Raw genomic sequence first — 13,160 nt, 5'->3', positions numbered from 1 at the left:
GCCATTTCCACCCCCCATCCCCCATCCTCTATCCCCCAATCCCGGGATCGGTCTCCCCGCAGCCAAACCCCTTTATCTCAGGGGCTGCTCTGCACTCAGCATTCGCTCTCCCGCAGCAAAGCGCCGAGCTCCCCGCGTGCAGACAAGGGTTAAGCTGCAATCTCGAAATATTACATAATTAAGGATATATATAAGAAAATTCCCGCTCTGTTCAGGCGCAGGCTGTGCAGCAGCAGCGTGCCCGCACCCATCCCAGCCCGCTGTGCCCCGCGGCTCCCGGCGCTGTCCCCCCCACCCCCCAACTCCTTGCTTGTGGCTCAGTGCCCGGGGAGCGGTGCTGCCACGCGGCCGTGGGGCGCTGAGCACATGGCGGTGGCCTCGAGGGGACGGAGGTGACAGCGGTGGCACCGCGCCTTTGTGCGGGGGTTCCTACGCGGCGCTCACAGCGCAGCGCGGACGCTCGGGCAGAGCCTTTCCTTTCCCCGTGTAACGACGCCAGCGCTGGGGATGGGGATGGCACTGCGGCCCGCATTTATGGGGGAGCTCAGCCCCCCGCAGCTCTACGGGACGAACGATGCTCGGGGGAGGGCGGGGGCGAGCGGCGGCTTGGGAGAGGCTTTGTTAGTGAATGAACAATGAGCGGCTCTGCCTCCGCCACGACGATGGGAGACTCCACAGAGACCCCCCCATATCCTCAGGAGCGCCCTCCCCGCGCCTCTCGCCTCGCCTGGGGTGCTCTGCTGTAAGGATGGGGGCCGCGAAATGCGGGGAGTGGGGGCGGGGGTGAAAACCAGAGAGCCATACTGGAAGTGAATGGGGAAAGGGGGGAGTCATGGAGAGACGGGGGCTTCGGAGAGAGCAGAGATCCAAAGGAAGTGTCTGTGGAGAGAAGCGGGGATCCTGCGGGAGAGGAGCGGGGGAGGCCGCCGTGCCGCGGGGATGCGGGGGGGGCACCGGGAGCAGCGATGTCCGCGGGGCGGCGATGCCCGACGGATGCGGGCGCAGCCGAGAGCACCGCGGGGCCGCGACGCTCCTCGTCCCCGGGTCACCCGCGCGCGTCCCGCTCCCCCCACGGCCCTCACCTTGCCGGGTGGACACGTTCCGGTCGTTCCCAGCGCGCAGCACGACCTGCGGGCAGCTCTGCTCCAGCGCGAACAGCTCATCCTTCCCCACCTTACTGCTCTTCCCCGCCTTCAGCGTCCCGCTGGGCCCCGACGGCGCCAGGTAGCGGCCCTCCCCGTCGCGGAACGCCACTTTCCCGCAGCGGAACTCCAGCGTGAAGGCGGTGCCGGGCTCGGCGGAGGGCACCAGGCGGCCGTCGGCCCGCAGCAGGCGGTGGTCGCAGCTCTGCAGGCTGTAGCGCTGCTCCACGAAGAGCAGCGTGATGAGCGCGTCCACTCCCCACGGCACGTCGCGGTCCACGGCCAGCTCGTCGCGGCGCGGCCCCAGGTGCGCGTAGCGCTTGCGGGCCAGGCTGTAGAGGTTGGCCTGCGGGTGCATGGCCAGGTGCACGCTCCACTTCTCGGCGGGAGACACGGACGGGGCGAAGCACGACAGGCGGTCCTCGGTGCCGCCGAAGAAGCGGCGGTGCGGTTCGGACTGCAGCGACCACCGCCCGTCGCCGTGGGCCACCACCAGGAAGCGGCAGTCGGGGCCCGGCTCCTCGCTGTCGCAGCTCACGCGGCCGTCTTTGTCGGCTGCCAGGTAGCGGCCCAGGTGGCTCTTGAGCAGCACCGCGCTGGAATCCTCCCCGTCCTGCTCCAGCGTCCAGATCTGCTTCTTCTTCATGCTGGCGGCCGAAGCGTTCACCTTGAAGCCGAACGCCTCCGCCGTCAGGTACTTGTTGCCGCAGTTGATCAGTCCGAACTGGATCTGCACCGGCTCCGCCGTTCCGTTCGCCGTCATCGTGGCACTTCGGCTCCGCTCCGCGCTGCCGCCGCCGCCGCGCCCGCCCCCTCCGCCGCCTTTATAGCACCGCGCGGCGCCGCCCCCCGCGACCCCTCCCCGCCCCGCGCGGTCCCCGGCGCCGCCGGAGCCCCCCCGCGGTACCCCGTCGCGATACCCGTCGCCGCGATAGCCCCGCACCGCGATACACCGCCCGCAGTGCCTCCGTCGCGACGCCCCCCTACTGCGACGGCCTTTTGCTGCGTTACCCCCTTCCTCGCAGCTGCCCCCCCCACTGTTAGAGCAAGAGCCCGCTCAGATCGCAGTACACCCCCACGCTGGCGGACTCCCCCCTGCACGGCAATGCCCACCCTGCGTGGCAAGGATTCCTCGGCACTGCATCCCCTCCCCGTGCATTTTAAGGTTGCCCTCTCCTGCGGTGTGTGACCCTCTGCTCATCTCCAGACTCATTTCTATGCTGCAAGGTATGGCCACAATACTTTCAAGGCCCCCCGTCCTGCAGTGCGTGACCCCCTTTTTGCAAAGCAAGGCCCTCTCTGCACTGCAAGGACCCCCTGGCATTGTGAGACCCCTCCTTGCAAAGCAAGGCTCTCCTTGAATTGTGGGACCAGCCCACAACATATTGCAAGCTCCACTCTATTAACACAGAACCCTGCAGTGCAAGACTCCCTGTTGAATTGCAAGCCCCCCTCCCCTTGCAGGACTCCTCTACATTGCAAGCCCCCCTTCCACATCTCTGCACCCCCCAGCCATGCCACAGGGCTGAAGCAGAGAAGTGTGAACCCTGAACACCCAGAGCCACCCCAAGGCCCCATGCCAGGCACCACTGGAGTGGGGGGACCCAAATCAACCCCCTCCACAGTCAGCCACATGCTAGCTGGTCCCCAGATCCTCAGCATCCATGGTGAAGCAAAGCATGGGGGTATTGCAGGGTGAGTTGGGCAGCACCGGTGATGGAAAACCAAAGGGTGGATCAGGGAGCTGAGCTGCCTGAAGGGGAACAGAGGATGGGCTGCAGGGGGGCACACCCGCAGCCACCTCCCAACCTCCTCAGCCCACACTGGTTCTGCACTGGGAGCACTGGTTCTGCCCCAGGAGCATTGCTTCCAGCTGCCCCCCCTGGCTGCACCCATGGGTTGTGTGGGCAGGCCCAGATGGGTTTGCTTGGCTTTGCCCTGCTCTGCTCCTGCAAGTCCATCTCGCTCCCAGCCCTGAGGGTGGTTGGAAGCAAACCCCACTGCTGGGATCTGTGAGCATTTCTGCTCCTCTCCCTGGGAGCAGCAGGGCAATAGGACCCGGCCACGGGGCTGTGCAGCTGTGGGATCTCCTCCTGCTACTGCAGAGGGCAGATGGTGAGGATGGGAAAGAAACGGCTTTTCTGCTCACCAAAAGGAAAAAAAAAAAAAATAGCAATTATGCATGGGGGAAAAAAAAGAGTTTTCTCCCCAGCAGCAGGGAGGGTGGCAGTGCCTGGCCGAGCGCGCAGCGAGATGTCCCCACATGTCACCACTGTGCCCCCAGCTCTGGGGATGAAGCAATGCGTGGGGCCATGGCTGCTTCACTGCTGGGAGCTGCGGAGCCCTTTGCATTCCCCCCAGCCCCAAAACCTGACCCAGAGCTGAGCAGCGAGGTTAGAGGGTGAGGAGCATCGCTGGGTGATAGTGCTTGGGGGTATCTCCTGTGTCCCATTGAGATAAAGGGGTGTTCCCACAGTCTCCCCAGGCTCAGAAACTGTGTCCTCTGGCAGTGCCTACACTACTGGGAGGGGACAGTGATGGGGACACCCATCCTGCTGCCATATGCCCCCAGCAGAGGCTCTCCCGACAGTTGGCAGGCGCCCGGCCTCATTAAACTTGTATTAGGCAGAATCAAAACAAAACAAAATAGAAAAAAAAGCAGTGGCAATAGGAAAACAAAGGGCGGCCCCAGAGCGGGGGGTCCTGGAGCAGGGGGTGGCATTGTGCTGTGGGGGGTCCCCTGGGGATGCAGCCCCATCGGGATCGCTCAGCCCCACGAGGTATCAAAGGAGCAGTGGGGGTTCAGGCAGTGCCCCCTCCCAGCTGTGATGCAACCAGGGCTCTGCTCACACTTTATTAATTGGGTTTATTCCATTATCCTAATGGAATTGCATCCAGTAAGGGAAATGCTGGGAGCATTGGGGCCGATGCAGTTTGGTGGGGAGAGGCACGCCTCGAATGAGGGAAGGAAGATGGGGCAGTGCTGCATGGCTGCACCCCTTGCTCCTGAAGATCCCAGGTGGGTTGGAGCTGTGCATCCCCTGGGGTAGGGTTGGGTGCCCCCAGTCCCATGGGAGAACACATTCTGCTGGGGACACAAGGGCAGGAAAGAGCTCCATTTCTGCTGCCAGGTGGCCAGGGAAGGGTTTCACACAGCTCCCATCACTCTGTGCACGTCTCCCAATGCACTGCAGCAGCGAGGAGTCAGCACAGAAGAATTTGCAGTGTGTGCTCAGCACTTGCCCACGCGGCGCCCCAAAGCAGGCAGCTCTGCAGGCAGGTGGCTCAGCTCCTCCTGGCCACAGCTCACAGCACCCAGCCCCCCTGGATGGGGTTTGGTGGCAGAGCTGCCGTGCCCCAAACCCATTCCTCTGGGACTCATGGGGTGGTTGAAATCACGGCCAGGATTGGGGGCCCCATCCCAGGCATCAATCTCCATCCCAGGACGCCGGTCCCCATCACAGCCTTGTCACTGCTCATGGAAAGGTGCTCCCATCCTCACAGTGTGCTGTATCCCAAAAGGGAGCTGAGAGGAACGGAGGAGACTGAAAGCAGTTGAAGATGAGTCAGGGCTGCAGGAGGATGTCGGCGCTTCCTGCACTGCTGGAGGAAGCTGCTGGGTTTGAGGAGGAGGAGGAGGAAAAGGATGGGGCTGATACCTGCATCTCACCGGCAGATCCAGCTTTGGGGCTGGGGCACATTCTGCAGGTTGCTGCTGCAGGGGTGGGAACAGAGACCCTCCTTTATTTTAAGGAGCCTGCACCTAGGGGATGTGTGGGTGTGTGTGCAAACCTCTCCTGCAGCAGGGCTGCAGCACGGGGAGAAACCAAGCAAGGCCAAACCCCAGCACGACCAAGGCAATCCCATCCCCGAGACCCCTCCCCAAGATCCCCTCCTTGGAACCCCATCTCCAGCATCCCACCCCCAGGACCCCATCCCTGGGATCCCATTTCTTTAAGGTCTCAGCCCTGTGTTGTACCAGGACCCAACTGGGAGCTTCCTATCAAGGGCTGGGAGGAGCTGGTATCACTTCACAGCCTGGAACTGGGTAGGGGCAGAGGCAGAGGCAGATTTGGCTTTTTGGGGTGGGTGCAGAGGGGCTGGGGTCTGTCTCACTACTGTCCATCCCTAAGCGCAGAGGGGTGGGATTTGAGCTCAGCTTTGAGGCTGGAGGCCACCAGCTGTGACTTCCTGGACCAGGAGATCCCCTTCCAGATGGATAACCCCATTGTGGCGGTGACAAGGATCCATTAGGCAGGATTAGGAGCGGGGCCACGGGGATTAGCGCTGTGCCTTCCCCCAGCACCTCCCTCTGTTGTGGGATGAGCCGGGGGATGCGGCCCTGGGGAGCTGTGGGGCTGAGAAGTGGGGGGAGCTGGTGGCGATGGCTGGATGGGACGGGCACCTCCATCTGCTCCCTGCTTTGTCCCTGGGCCAGCAGCCGTGGGGACACGTCAGCAACGGGGCACGAGCACAGGGAGGGGGGTTCCCTGCCTCTGGCTGCAAGGAGGCCTTTAGGAAAGCAGGAATGCAGAGCAGGGGGGCCGCAATGAAACCCAAAACCGCCTCGCCGGGGCCCTGGGTCTCCACATCCGGCCCTGTGCTGGCTGCAGCTGGAGGCCCCCGGGACGGCCCCATCTCTGCTGCTGCAGCCCCACTGCTGTTGCTCTGCCCGACATCCCCAGGTTGTATCCTGTCCCTGTGGGTGCTGGGGGTGCGTTGTGCATCCTGGCTTGCAACTTCTCAGTGCAACGTGCACGTTGGTGAGTGCAACCCTTGGTGCAGCCTGCACCTGAGTGTGCAAGGCCGTGGGTGTTGTGCACCCTGGAGGGTGCAAGTCCCTGGTGCAGCACGCTGCTACTTCTTCACATCAATGCACTTCGGAGCATGCAATTCTTTATGCAACGTGCATCTGAGTGTGTGCAATCCCTGCTGCAGCGCGCACCTCGCAGCACGCAATTCTTTGCACGGCGCATACCTTCGAGTGTGCAAGGCCTTGGGAAGCGTGCATGTTGGGGTGCAGCGCCCTGTACAGCTGCACCTGGACACGTGAGATCTGCGTGCGCTGCGCCCTTCGCTGAGCGCTTGCTCCTGAGCAGCGCAGTGTGCATCCCAACAGTGCCACCCAGCAGCACGGCCGCGCTCTGCAGCGCATCGGGCTGAGGTTCAGTTTCTGGAAACGCTGACAACATGGAGCCGAACAAAGCAGCCTGGGGAGGCAGCAGGGGGGGTTTCGCTGCTCGCTGGGCTGCCTGCAGGGCTGGGTGGGCTCCTCTCGAGGAGCAGATCCCTCGTGGTTGTACCCAGTACAGGGAGCTGTGTCACCCCATAGGGGCACCAGCCGCGCTGGCAGCGTTGTCCCGAGGACCCCTACAGGACCCGGCACCGCACGGATGCGGTGAGCACATGGGATGCTGCTCGGGATGCTGTGCCCCCCCACGGCCCCACACGTGCCTTCAAAGCTGCTTCCCTTGAAAAAATCCCAAAGCCTTTTACCGCTCTGGTGAATCACGGATGGGGGCCGGGCAGGCTGTGTACAAAAGCCCCATCACACCCGGTGCCAGCTGAGTGCGTCGGGCACTCATTTATCTGAGCTGCTGTGAGCACAGCTGGCTGTTCCCCTGACCCTGCGTGAAGTGGGTTGAAAAACGGGATTTAGGGCAGGGCCAGGTGCTGGTCCCCGTGGTGGCAATCCCTTATTTCCAATGGGATCTGAGACCACCCCGTGGACAATGCCCTTCACCCCCAGCCCCAGGTGCGCTGAGGTGCTCCCAGGTGCACTCACACTTCCAAACCTCTCCAGCAGATTTTTGGCAAAAAGTGACATTTTAGAACCCAAAAGCGACATTTTGTGACACGGCATCACCGCGCCGTGCATCTACCCTCCTTTCCTCTGAGCATATGTTTTATTTGATGCCAGCACTGACATCTGAGCACCCAAACCACCGCAGCACCGCTGTGCCCCGTGCCGAGCTCAGTGCTTTTCCGAGCGGATGCGCTCCCTGCCGATCCTTGGCTCATCAACACCGGTGACACGGGCCGTGCTGGGTGCTCGGCGTGGCTCCGGGGCAGCACCGCTCCTCCCCGTCCCGTCCCCCCCGCGTGTGCAGGAAATGGCAGTGACGGAGCCGGCGGGCTGGGGATGACTAAGTTTGGCAGTGCTACCTGCCGCCTGTTTTTCCTTTTATGGAGGACTCGCGCGGACGGACGGAGCCATTCTGCACAACCCAGAAGGGATCCACCCTGACCTTGGGGACGGCCACCGCCGGCTTGGGGACGGAGGGCACGGAGGTGGCAGGACGTGGCAGGGCAATGGGGTGGCGGTGGGATGGAGGTTTGCCCCCCTTTCCCCATCCGGATGGCACACCCGTGTGTTTTCACTTTCTGTTTTAAGGAGCTGGATGCAGCCCCGAGCGGAGGCTTGGCCCCTAGGTGCCACCCCTGCATCCCCGTGTGGCTGCCCTGAAAGGAGAGAACCCCATCTGTGTCTCATCCCTTTGCTCAGCCCCTAGGGATGCGGGGAGGCTGAGGGGTGACAGCTCAGGCTGCGCTCTCCGTGCCTCAGTTTCCCCATTGCGGTGCTTTGCAGATGGTTGGGCACTCAGGTCTGCTGGGCATGGGGAAGCCAGCTGTGCTCGTCCTTCCCGTGGCCACATCTGAGCTGGGGGGCTTTCGGGGGGGCTCCAATAGAAGCATCCCACTGGGCACCCATTCCTGGGTGGGGACACATCGTTGCAAGAGGGCAGTGCTGCAGGGTGGGGATGGGGTTGGCGAAGCAATGCGCCGTGTGTGCAGACAACACGGCAGGGGACCCATAAAGTCCCTGGTTGGTGAGAAAGGCAAAGAGAAAGGAAAAAAACAACCGTTCTGCTCCTAGCCGCCCCGACGGTTTGCAGGAATGGAGACAGCACTGGGGACAGGCGGTGCTCTGCAGCACCCAGCCCATGCCGGGGGGCGGCAGAACTCCCCGCGCTGTCCTGCATTCTTGGCATTATTCTCCTTTTTTTCTCCTCCTCCTCCTCCTCCACCCCGGGACGCGCTCTCAAACCTCTCCATTTATGGCCAGGAGGTTAGGTCAAGTGGGAGGCTGAGGGGATGCCCGGGTCCCTGGGGAGAGGGGTGGGGGGACTGGGCAACCCCAAGGGAAATGGCAGCAGTGACACTTTGGGCATCGCCCCCTGGGACCCTCATTGTGATGCCGTGTGCCGGTGGGGTGGTGGCGGGTACCCAGAGCCGCTGGGAGGGGGTGGGCAGAAATCAGCCCTCAGAGAAGGAGGGGCTCTCTTTGTGCTGCTGGGTTTTTTTTGTTTGTTTGTTTGGTGTGTTTTTGCTTTTTTTTTTTTCCCCATTCATTTCAATGAATTTTGACTTTTGGGGAGGGCTGTCTGTGTCCCCGTCCAGTGAGGTGTCAGCGGGACGGGCTGGGATGACTCCGGATGATGACATGCCCTGATTCATTGGAATCATTAATATTAAATAAATAAAAAAAGCAACGGGTGACTCAGCGTCGGTCTCTGCCATTCAGCAGAGCTGGAGCTGCTCGGGGTGAGGCTCTTGCGATGGTTTTCTCCTCGTCTGTAACAACACCTCGAGGTGTTGCTGTTGGGAAGGCGCTGGGCTGGAAGCGGTGCCCCAGGAATGCTGGCAGCATGCGGGGGGGGGGGCACATCAACCCCCACCCCAGGACGTGGGGTGAGGAAGGGCTTCAGCACCTTGTCCGAAGGCACAGTGCAGATGAGCAGGGGGCATCTTCGGTGACCTTACCCTAAAGTGAGATGCCCTGCATCCATCCCTGAGGGGGGGACCCCTCTGTCCATCCCCATGCCCTACAGAAAGCTGCTGGTCCCCCCCAGCTGACTCAGCCTGATGGGATTCCCACAGTTTCCGTCGGGTTCTGCCTGGAGTGAACTGGGGGAAAGATTTCACAAGCACCAGTAATTAATGCTAATTACAGAGCAGCGACATGAGAATCATTTCTTCCCCCGGTGTCCTTCCAAAAATGGCTCTCCGCAGGTGTGGCACAGCTTGTCATTAGGCACTGCTCTGCCTCAGGGGAGGTGAAGCCTTGGGCAGCCAGGGCTGTGGGAACGGAGTGATGGGGGACGGGTCCCCTGTGTCCCCAATGTCCCTGACATCCCTGAGGTCCCCAGTGAGCTTCAGAGTGATGGGCTGTATTTCATGGTGTGGGGCACATGGGAACACCTCCCTGGAGGTGGGTGAGCACCTGGAGATAAGTCAGCAGGAAGTGGTGTTTCCTTCTTTTTTTTTTTTGTTTTAATTTTTGTGCGGAGCTGAGGTCTGGGTTTGGCTCTGTAGCAGTGCCCCCAGGCAGAGCACTGCGTGCTTCGGGACCCACAGTCACTCCCACCTTCCCCTGGCTCAGGTCCTTTGCAGACACACCAAGGGGAGCACAGGTGGGCCGATGTCCTCCCTGTGGACAGCAGTGCACAAACCCAGCGCTCCTTCTGCATCTGCATGGGATGGAGTGCACTTGGAGCAGTCCCCGTGCCAAAGGGAGTGACAATCAGTGCGTGGCACTGACGGCTTTTGTTTGACTTTCTCCTGAGATCTTATCTACTGCCAGCAGGAATGCACAGCACGGGCCAAAGCACACAGCAAAATATGGTCCAGAGGGTGAAGTGGAAATCTGGGGGGGCAATGGGCTGAGAGGGGAATGAAATGCAATAGGGATCGATGGTCTCCTCGAGTCCTGAATTCAGTGGGTCCCAGGGAGTGGGCCGGGTGCTGGCCCCAATGGGTGTTCACTGATGGGCTTTGGTTTCCAGCAGGGCGTGGTGCTGCTGAACCCTCAGAGCATCCCTTAGGGGACGGTCTCCCAGGGCTGCACCATGCTGGGCCCCCTGAAGTCTGAGCAGGGCTGAGACCTGTGGAGAAACCCGGAGAGAGTCAGCTCTTTCTCTTCCCCTTCTGCTTTTAGCAGGAGGAAATTCCCCCCAGGGCTGTGCAGGGGCTGTGCCAGCACAGGGCTCAGCTTGACCCCATAATATTGCCGTGAGAGAGCAAACCCCAGAGATGTGCAGAGCAGCTGAGTAGGTCTGGCTGTGCCAGTGTGATTGCTCTGAGCTGGGGAATGGCCTTGGGGGGAAAACAACACCACACCACAACTGCCAAGGCTGAGCACAGCAGCAGGGGGGGAAGATTCATGCCATGCCTTCTCCAGCAGCCCCAGCAAAATCCATCCCCAGTTGGCTATCAGAGGAAAGCGATGGGTTTGTGCCGCTTTGCAGCATGATGCAAAATAATAGTTTGTGTCTGGTGCAGGTGGGGAGATGCTCAATGTAACATCAGCCCATGTGGATGAGTGCATGCAGGGCCTGGTGCATGGAGTTCTGTGAAGGAAAGCCTCTGCCCTTCTGCAGGAGGCACTGATGGATGCATGGGAGAGAGCTCAGGGAGTTTGTGGAGGGGAGCAGAGAGTGACGATGAAAGGAGGAGAGGGAGAAGGGACAGCAGTGCAAGGCAGTGAGTGAGGAAGATGCAAAGTATTTGCTTCCAAGAGGAGGTGTGCACCACAGCCATCCCTGGGAAGGTGAGGTGGGAGCTGTGGTGTTGGCGTGGAGCCGGGCACAGCCTCTGGGTTCTGCACTGGGCTCTGGGCTCTGCATTGGGCTCTCACCTCCAGCACATCCCCAATGGAGCCAACATGGCCAGGGCTGAATCGAAAAAGAGGAAGGGGCCGGGATGGTCCCGCCCACACCATGGAGATGTGGCCTTTCCCTCTTCCCTTTGGGGAATGGGAAGGGGTGGGAGAGGCACTCCCAGAAAACCCCCCAACATTTGGGATGAAGGAAAAAAATGGCCCCAAAGTGCAGAAATCAGAACAAAACACAGGCGGGGGGTTGGGGCTGGAGGCAGCCTGGCCGTGTCCGAGCCTCCTCCACATGCTTTCGTTCAGCCCAAGGACAGCAGGGAGAGGAGAACAAAAACAGGGGCACGGGGGGGGGGCTGTGGTGCACATGGCATCTTTGCATCAGCCCATGGCTCTCAGGATGGGGATGCTCCCCTGCAGTGCCCGGTTCCCCTTGGAATGGGGTCCTGGCTCGGTGGCATCACGGTGGCACTATGGGGAGTCCCCTACCAGCAGCACACAGTGGGGTTGGCACTGCCACACTCCGGATGCTGCGCTCTGATTCAACCCCATAATCAAGGGAATCCGAATGGCCCCATCATTGCCCCCACCACCCCCGTCCTGCTGGGCTCTCACACCCCGCGCTGCCTTCTGGTGACATTTCCCAGCCCAAACCCACAGCCACACGGCTACCACGGGGCATTTCCCATTGCTACCCCATTATCAGCACTGCACACCTCCCGCTGTACCCATGCCTTGTGGCTGCCCTTCTTTGACGTATAATCTTCTAATTAATACCCGGCCTTGTCAAAGTGGAGCACAAACGTTAATTAATTCCCCAGCAGGCAGGTAATTAACAGTGTGACTCCCATTTTGCCGTGAGTGGGGCTGATATACAGAGATGTGGCACCATGGAGCCCATGGGATCCTTGCACTTGGTGCCCAAAGAGGTCCCCACGTGCCGTCACCACCTCAGGGGGGATGAAGTTGTCCCTGTGGTGTCCCTGCAGCTCAGCTCTGTCCACCTCCAGTTCGGAGGGGACGCAGTGCAGCTTCAACGCAACCTGTCCTTGCAGCATCCCAGTGACAAAGACCTCACTGCTGGACCCCACACAGGGCCGGATCCCGCTCCCCTAATATCCACAGCGTTGCACAACCCCTTAATCAATGCAATTAATCAGCGTGCACTCATGCAAAGCTCCGGAGCTGCAAAGCCCCGTGCAGCGCTGCTCACCGACACCACGCACCGCCCCGGCCAACCCTGCAGCACGCGCTGCAAACAGGAAAGAAACAAAATATTGCCCAAATGTAGGCAAGGGCCTTCAGCTGCCCTGACCTCCGCCGGGCCGGGCCCTGCCTGACTCAGCGCCTTACTCAGCGCTGGTTTCCTCCCTCCGGCTGCCGTCGCTGCAGCGCACACCCTAACGAAGCGTGGCCCTTAACGGGCTCCGAGGTGCACCCAGCAATGCACCGGCAGTCCAAGGGCCGGCCGGGAGGTTTGCACCGCTACTTGCTGACATTAGCACTGAACTTGGCCCTGGGTAGTGCTGCAGGCCGGGCGGGGTGGCTGCAGACAATGCAATGCGTGCTGCACCCGGTGCCCCTTCCCCTCCCTTGCAGCAAGCAGGCTGCACCCCAGCACCGGGCCCGTGCATGCATGCTCCTGGTGTTATTGCTGCTCGGTGCATGCATGCTCCTCGATGTTGTTGCAGCACTGTGCATGCACGTTCCTTGGTGCTGCAGCAGCCCAGTGCACGCACACCCCTTGTTGTTACTGCTGCTTTGTGCGTGCACACTCATTCTATCACTTCATCCCAGCGCACGCACTCACACTGGAGCTATTGCTGCTCGCACACTCATTGTATCGCCGCAGCTCGGTGCACGCACACCGGTGCTATTGCTGCTCGGTGTGTGCATGCACATCAGTGTTGCTGCAGCTCAGTGCATGCACGTTCATTGCCCGTCGCTATCGCTGGCTCTCCCCGGGAGGTGACTTCAAGGGGACCGCAGGACCACCTCGGGGATGGGGGGAGGGCTGCACACGCGGACCCCGCTCCCCCTCCCCAACAAAGCGCTGTGGAATCAAAAAGGGGGGGGATGGAGGGGCACGTCACACCCCCGCCCCACACCCTCGCCTCGAGCCGAGCCCCCACGTTTTGCTTCACTCTCCCCATCTCCCCCCTCCCCCCCGCCCCCAATTTTGTATGTATTTATTTTTTTTAATTATTTTGTGCAGCGATGGGGGCGAGAAGGGGGGGGCGGGGGGGCGCCAGGCGGGGCGGGGCGGGGCGAGGGGCGGGGCGGGGCGAGGCGGAGAGGTGCGGCTGCAGCCAATCAAAGCGGCGCGCTCCGAAAGTTTCCTTTTATGGCGAGGCGGCGGCGGCGGCGGCCCTATAAAAGGCGGAGCGCGCGGCGGGCGGGAGTCGCTG

The 13,160-nt window shown here is 61.5% G+C and overlaps 1 protein-coding gene across 1 annotated transcript; it reads right to left on the bottom strand.

The window, feature by feature from the left end:
- Positions 1-804: 804 nt before the first annotated feature.
- Positions 805-1,928, bottom strand: LOC122170997 (fascin-like; the record flags this gene model as incomplete). The annotated part of the gene is made up of 1 exon (XM_042838308.1): positions 805-1,928. A coding segment is annotated over exon 1 (1,101 nt), but the record flags the coding sequence as incomplete, so codon positions are not given.
- Positions 1,929-13,160: the final 11,232 nt, after the last annotated feature.

Source organism: Centrocercus urophasianus, unplaced genomic scaffold (assembly GCF_019232065.1).
Source record: "Centrocercus urophasianus isolate 14NV4802_14NV808 unplaced genomic scaffold, USGS_Curo_1.0 seq_757, whole genome shotgun sequence".
In the NCBI taxonomy this organism is placed as follows: Eukaryota; Metazoa; Chordata; class Aves; order Galliformes; family Phasianidae; genus Centrocercus; species Centrocercus urophasianus.
Note: the sequence above shows the minus strand (reverse complement) of the source record. Positions and strands in the feature narration are given on the sequence as shown.